The sequence below is a fragment of the Globicephala melas genome, chromosome 12 (genome assembly GCF_963455315.2).
Source record: "Globicephala melas chromosome 12, mGloMel1.2, whole genome shotgun sequence".
Classification (NCBI taxonomy): domain Eukaryota; kingdom Metazoa; phylum Chordata; class Mammalia; order Artiodactyla; family Delphinidae; genus Globicephala; species Globicephala melas.
In genome coordinates, this window is record NC_083325.1 from 13,336,765 (window position 1) to 13,343,857 (window position 7,093).

A 7,093-nucleotide genomic window follows, 5' to 3' on the forward strand; every position below is an offset into this window, starting at 1 on the left:
TATTCGTTATTTTATTTCGTTATTGTGCTGAGGACACGGTGGTTAGGAACGGGGAGCGCCTCGCTCGAATCCTGCAGGCGTCAGCCTCCCCCGGTTCCCCTGGCCCCCGGGGCTCCCCTGGCCCGGCGAGGAGGGGCTGCAGGGGCGGGGCGGGGCGGGGCGCGGCGGGCGGCGCGAGGTTTCCGCGCGCTCGGCCGGGACGCGCGGGCAGATGGGGCGTGGCGGGGGCGTGGAGAGCCGCGGCCCTCGGGCCGCCGCCCAGCCCCTGGACCTGCCCGGGAGGAGTCGCGCCGCCGACGGTTATAAGAAGCCGGCCTGTCGGCGCTCCGCGCGCACCCTCCCCCGCCCAGAACACCGGTCGCCCGGCCAGGGCCGAGGCGGGGCCGCAGGGTTGGCCCCCAAAGGGATGCTCTCGCCCGAGCGGCGAGATCAGCCCCGCTCTCCCCTCGCCGCCGCCGCCGCGCCGCACCCGCCGACGGTCGCCGACATGGCTCTCTACTGCGGCGACAACTTCGGCGTGTACTCGCAGCCCGGCCTGTCCCCGGGCGCCGCCGCCCCGGGCGCCCCCCCGGCTGCCCGGGCGCCCTACGGTCTGGCCGACTATGCCGCGCCGCCGGCCGCAGCCGCCAACCCCTACCTGTGGCTCAACGGGCCGGCCGTGGGCGGTCCCCCTGCCGCCGCCGCGTACCTGGGCGCCCCGCCGCCGCCGCCGCCGCCGCCGCCGCCCCCCGGGGGCGCGCCCGGGCCCTTCCTGCAGCCGCCGACCGCCGCCGGCACCTTCGCCTGCGCGCAGCGGCCCTTCGCGCAGCCCGCGGCCGCAGCGCCCGCCTCGCCCGCCGGGCCCGCGGCGCCCGGGGAGCTGAGCTGGCTGTCCATGGCCAACCGCGAGGACCTGATGAAGATGGTGCGGCCGCCCTACTCGTACTCGGCGCTCATCGCCATGGCCATCCAGAGCGCGCCCGAGCGCAAGCTCACGCTCAGCCATATCTACCAGTTCGTGGCCGACAGCTTCCCCTTCTACCAGCGCAGCAAGGCCGGCTGGCAGAACTCCATCCGCCACAACCTGTCGCTCAACGACTGCTTCAAGAAGGTGCCCCGCGACGAGGACGACCCAGGTGAGGGCGGACAGGTGCTTCCCGGCCGGTCCCTTACCCCCCACCCCCACCCCCACCCCCAACTCACACACGCGCAGAGACTGGCCAGTTAGGGTTAAAGGGCAAGCAGACAGCCGCCCCTGGGTGATGTTCCTCAGGCCGTTGGAAGGGCCGGTCGAGTTGCAGGGAGGTGGATTAGGAATAAGAACACGGGTGGGCTCTCAGATAAGGGATGGCTGTAAAGATTCAGATGAGCTGAGAATCCCATTACATTTCACGAGAGAGGTGGGGAGAGACCGGGAGTTGGAACACGCTGTCCGTAGATGTCCTTCCTCCTGTCTCGGGTTCCAGAGAGACTCACTGTGTCCTTCGTGGGACACGTACTGTCCCTACCTTAAGACATGATTCGAGGATGGTGGCACGGGCATCGCGAGACGGGGGTCGAGGGATCAGGGAGCTTGAGCTGGGTCCTGCAGATTGTGGTTTGGGAACCTTATGTATTTGGAAATGTAAAAATGAAAACCCCAAGTTTGCTTCGTTCGGATCTAACCCCGGGGGTGAGGAGGGCTGGGTTACCGTGGCGCGTTAGTGGTTTCCCTCTTAACCTGAGGAGTGAGGTGGAGAAAAGCTCAAAAATGAGAGAAACAGAATCTTACGTGAGGTTTTCAGAAGGAGCCCAGGACTAGGGGTGTGCGGAGAGAGTCGGAAATTAGGAAAATTAAAAATTAATTAAATAAATTTAAGAAAATTAAAAAAAATTAAAAAAAATTTAAAAATTAATTTAAAAAATTAAAATAGGAAAAGGGGAAGAGAAAACTGTTTCAGTTGCCCTCTACAGAGATCCAGGATTTTGTGTAAATTATGCAAATTATGACCTGGAGTATTTGTACCTAAAGTCTTTCTCGAGCAGTGCTTTCCACTTGAAATACAGTACAACCCACACGTGGCTGTGAATTGTCTTGTAGCCACGTGAAAAAAGTGAAAAGACGCTGGTGAAAATGTTTTTTAATTTCATTTCGACATAGAACAAATATAAAAAATTATCAGTGAGCTACTTTCCATTATTCTTTTGGTACTAAGTCTTCAAACTCCTATGTGTGTGTTTGACACCACATCTCACTTGGGACTAGCCGCTTCTCAAGCGCTTAGCGGCTACGTTTGGCTAGTGGTTACTGTACTGGACAGAGCATGCAGTTCTAGAAGATACATCTTCCAGATCTGGCTTCTCAATCACCTGAGATGATCATGTCAATTGTCATGTATACTCCTCAACTTTCTAAAAAGGTCGAGGACCTCTAACCGGTGTCTTATCAAAGCTTTTGGTACCAGGAACTTCCCTGGAGGGCCAGTGGTTAAGACTCCGAGCTTCCACTGCAGGGGCACAGGTTTGATCCCTGATCCAGGGAACTCAGATCCAGCATGCCACGCGGCATGCCCCCCCCCCCAAAAAAAAAAGAAAAAGAAAAAAGCTTTTGGTACCAAGGTGTGACACAGTATAAATATCCTGATAGATGCAGGTATTGTTATTTAGATGGTAGATATGTGAATAAGTTTTTTTCCTGCAACTACTTGCAGAAAATGTGTAGGTGGAAGTAATGGATATGGGGGAGTGTGTGCTAGTAGTTAAAAATGCTGAGTCTAGAGCCAGCCTGCTTAAATCCTGGCCCTACCTACCGTTGCTAACTGGAAAGACGGCAGGTTGCTAACCAATCTGCACCTCAGTTTCCCCATCTGAAAAATGGAGGCCATAATACTGCCTGTCTCCAAAGAGCTGTGAGGAGTAACTGAAGTTACCCATGCAGATAATTCACTACAGGATAAGCGCTTTACAGTATTTGCAAATGCCAGAGATTCTTTTTACCAGAAGTGGAAAAAGCTGTTGGGAGATAAAATCCTCCAAGACGATAGATCTTTTTTACTTCCATTGTGCTCAAAAGGGAGGGAAATTTTCTAAGCAGAAGACTAGCATTGCATGCATTAAATGGGGCCCTGATCTCTGAGACTGGTGGAGGAAGAGCTTGGAAGAGATGCAGGGGTGCCTCCTGCCCTAGGCAAGGAAGGGGTGTGGAGCCTCCTTGTACTCCAAATACATCCATCCAAGGCATTGTTCAACCAGTCAGTTCCCCAGTTATAACCTGATTTTGTTCGGCAAGGCAGAGGGTTGGGTATTGGAGGTTGCTTTTTTCCAGTGGAGTATTTTTTGGGGGGCAAGTATTGCTCCCTTTCAGCAAGTGATAACAGATACTGTTTCTTCACTCACTCACTGTGGCGTGGCTACTTTGCGGAGATCTGTCATTTAACCCTCACAGCCAACCTGTGAGGTGTACTGTTCTTATCCCTATCTCCACAGATAAATGAGGCTCAGTTAGTGCCATCTCCCACAAAAGGATGCATTTAAACAGCAGAGTGGTTTGAGCATCTCTGTCGGAGTTTCACGAGAGCCTGCCCACCAGCCCCCTATCACATGCGAAGCCGAGTACATGAGCCTGAACCGCATCCTCCCCTAACTCAGCTTTCTTTCTCATCTCCGTAGGGAAAGGTAATTACTGGACCCTGGATCCGAACTGTGAGAAAATGTTTGACAACGGGAACTTCCGTCGGAAGCGAAAGCGCCGCTCGGAAGCCAGCAGCACCCCTACGGTGGCCGTGGGGACCTCGAAAACAGAAGAAGGGCTCTCCCCGGGACTGGGGTCTGGAGTGGGTGGGAAGCCGGAAGGAGACAGCTCCCCGGCGTTGCTGAGGCCCTCTCAGTCCCCAGAGCCTCCCGAGGGCACCAAGAGTACCGCCTCCTCCCCAGGAGGGTCCGTGCTCTCCTCCACCCCTTGCCTGAACAGCTTCTTCAGCAGCCTCGGCACGCTAAGTGTTAACAGCAGTGGGAGCACCCAGCGAGTGCTCCCCGGCGGCCGCCCCCTAGGGATCCAGGGGGCCCAGGTGCCCTCGAGCGGCGCGTTCCCCCCCAGCTCCGTCCCGGAGGCCTCGCCAGACACCTTGCAGCTGAGTCACAGCACCAGCAATGGCAGCAGCCAGAGGTCTTCCTACTACAGCCCCTTCCCTGCCAGCACCAGCGGGGGACCAAGCAGCCCCTTCAGCACCCCTTTCTACAACTTCAGCATGGTCAACAGCCTCATCTACCCCCGGGAGGGCTCCGAGGTATAGACCCCCCGCTTCCCAGACTTGACTATGGACACCTGAAATCTTGTGGAAAATGCAGATTCCAAGGCAGTAGGTCTGGGGCGAGAACTGAGACTCCTCATTTCTCCGAAGCTCCCGGCTGAGCTTGCGGTCCACTGACCACACTTGGAGTAGCGTGGATGCAGTAGGTAACTGTTTCTACAACCCGGCAAACTTTGACAGGTTTCTCTGGAGAGAAATCCAGCTCACTCTGTTCTGGGATCATACCCGTGAGCCCTGAGAGGGCATGGACCACGTGTGTTTGTTCATCACTGTATGTCAGGGTCACAAGCTCAAATGGGTCCAGGGACCGGCTACAAAAACAAGTGAATTAAGTTATTGGGTCGGAAAAAGATAACAGTTGGCACTGGAAGCAGTTGCGAGCGGTTGGGACCTTCGAGCTGAAGGCTGCTGTGGGCAGCTGGTTATCTCCTGCTTGACAGCATTCTGATTTTTCTAGAAAAGTCAGAGACATGGATTTAAAAAAAATTTTTTTTTTAATGAATTTATTTATTTTTATTTTTGGCTGCGTTGGGTCTTTGTTGCCGCGTGCGGGCTTTCTCTAGTTGTGGCGAGCAGGGGCTACTCTTCGTTATGGTGCGTGGGCTTCTCATGGCAGTGGTTTCTCTTGTTGCGGAGCACAGGCTCTAGGTGCGCGGGCTTCAGTAGTTGTGGCTCGCGGGCTCAGTAGTTGCGGCTCGCGGGCACTAGAGCACAGGCTCGGTAGTTGTGGAGCACGGGCTTAGCTGCTCCGTGGCATGTGGGATCCTCCCGGACCAGGGCCCGAACCTGCGTCCCCTGCATTGGCAGGCAGATTCCCAACCACTGCGTCACCAGGGAAGCCCAGAGACCTGGATTTTTATAGGAAACCTCCATTTGTCTTCTTTGTGGCTACTGAGAGTCTTTCGAATACTGTGCTAGGAAGCGCCACAAATCCTTGAGCTCTTCGCAGCTCACAAATCACCTCTGTCTATGCTCAGTGTCAGGTACATGGCAGATACTAATAGCAATAGAACCGCCCAAGCACACCCTGTGTGCCAGGCACTGTTCTAGATACTTGACATATATTAGCTCGTTTAATCCTCACGACAACCTTGGGAGAGAGGTATTGTTACTCCCCCTCATTTTCTGTATGAGGGCAGTGAACGGCCAAGAAGTTAGTTAGCTTGCCCAAGGCCATACAGATAGTAAGTCATGGACCCAGGATCGAGTTTGGGCCGTGCGTGTGTGCGTGCGTGCGTGCGTGTGTGTGTTTTGTATTTTAGGGTTTTTTGTTGTTGTTTTTTGACCTCACTGTGTGGCTTGCGGTACCTCTGTCCCCCGACCAGGGATTGAACCCAGGCCACGGCAGTGAACGTGCCAAATGCTAACCACTAGGCCACCAGGGAACTCTCACCAGGATCCAGTTTTAAGGCGGTCTGGCTCCAGAGTCAGTGCTTGTAAGCTTTGTGTTCTAGTGTGTTCTAGTTCCTGAAAAGCAAAGGCACCAACGTGCATAGGCAGACATGGTGTCTAAAGAGTAGGAATGAGCTAGGTTTCATCTGACCAAAGATTCTGGTTGAAATCAGTATCACTTGAGACATTCTGAGCAGCGAGGTTGGACACCAGCTCTGTCTTACTTCTGCTGCCATATTTCTGAGGTTTGGGTTGACCATCCTAATTAATTGGCATCCTATCCGTTTTAGCATTTGTCCTGGATTTTTCGTCTTTGAAACAAAGTTTTCGAATTTTATTCAAAGTAGTTTTTAAATGGAATTTTTATAAGTTTTTAAAATAAGACATTTGTGGTCAAAAAATTTTTTTTTATGTAATTTATTTTTAACATTCCCTTCTACTTCTCAAGAGGTATCTTCCTTTAAATAGTTTTTTATGGTCACCCTCCTGGTGCCCAACAGAATGTCTGTACATGGCAGACATGCAGCCACTGTTTGAACTTATCCAGAAAGTGTGAATTAACATGCAGATAGTTGGTGATTTTATTGGAATAGCGATGTATTAAGATGAAGATAATGTCCTATGAATTGTTTTTTGGACGATGTTGTTTGGTCTTTGATGGGAGCGTTGCTGGTTCAGGATTTTAATTTTTTTAGAAAAAGGAACACAAATTCATTGCAAAAAAATTTTTAACTTTTCCCTGTGTATTCTTTTTTGAGACTCTCACAGCGTTACTGTTAAATTTGAAGTTTGAAATATACATACAGAATTATTTTTTTAAAATAGTCTATTGCGGTATAAATAACATCACCATTACTTTGTAAATATTATGCAGGAGGACAACCAAAGAGACTACCTACCGCCGTATTGTGTGTACAAAAAAACGCTTTCTATAGATATTTTTCTATGTGAAAAACTGTATGGACTTTTATAAATACTGTTTCTAACACAATTCTATATTTGTAAATTAATTTATAATGTGAACTGGGACAACATTTCTTTTTCCCCAAAAAAGCACACCGCATGCTGGAACTCACATGAAATAAACTTTAAGTGGGATGACTTATGGCTACCTTTTAGGCATTACTGTTTTTCTGTCTTTAACTTCTTTCTCCTAAAGGAATAGAGCTATAAGTGGCATGGCATGGAGGCTGCTACAGGGATTTTTGTGCGTTGAGAGAGCGAGCGATTGATTTTTTTTTTTTTAATTGGATTTGTTCCACCTACACACATCCTATCCTAAAGGGTTGGAATGAAACGGTTCTGGAGGATCTCTAGGCATATGAGCATTTTATTTATTTTTAACAGAGTAACGGTTCTGTCATTTAGTTTAAACTAAGTTTCAGTGCACCAGATAATTTGTGTTCCAGAAAGAAATGGTGCTGTAAGGCCCC

The 7,093-nt window shown here is 51.3% G+C and overlaps 1 protein-coding gene across 1 annotated transcript; it reads left to right on the forward strand.

Annotated features, from left to right (window-relative positions):
- The first annotated feature begins 472 nt into the window (after positions 1-472).
- FOXI3 (forkhead box I3) lies at positions 473-6,730 on the forward strand. The gene is made up of 2 exons (XM_030837550.2): positions 473-1,115; positions 3,628-6,730. The coding sequence occupies exons 1-2, from the start codon at positions 488-490 to the stop codon at positions 4,248-4,250; spliced, it is 1,251 nt and encodes a 416-aa protein (XP_030693410.1). The 5' UTR covers positions 473-487; the 3' UTR covers positions 4,251-6,730.
- The last annotated feature ends 363 nt before the right edge of the window (positions 6,731-7,093 follow it).

What these genes read in the sequence shown, in the direction of transcription:
- FOXI3 (XM_030837550.2), top strand. Translation starts at nt 488, where the DNA reads ATGGCTCTCTACTGCGGCGACAACTTCGGCGTGTACTCGCAGCCCGGC. An exon ending in CCGCGACGAGGACGACCCAG is followed by an intron (nt 1,116 to 3,627) that starts GTGAGGGCGGAC and finishes TCATCTCCGTAG; the next exon opens with GGAAAGGTAATTACTGGACC.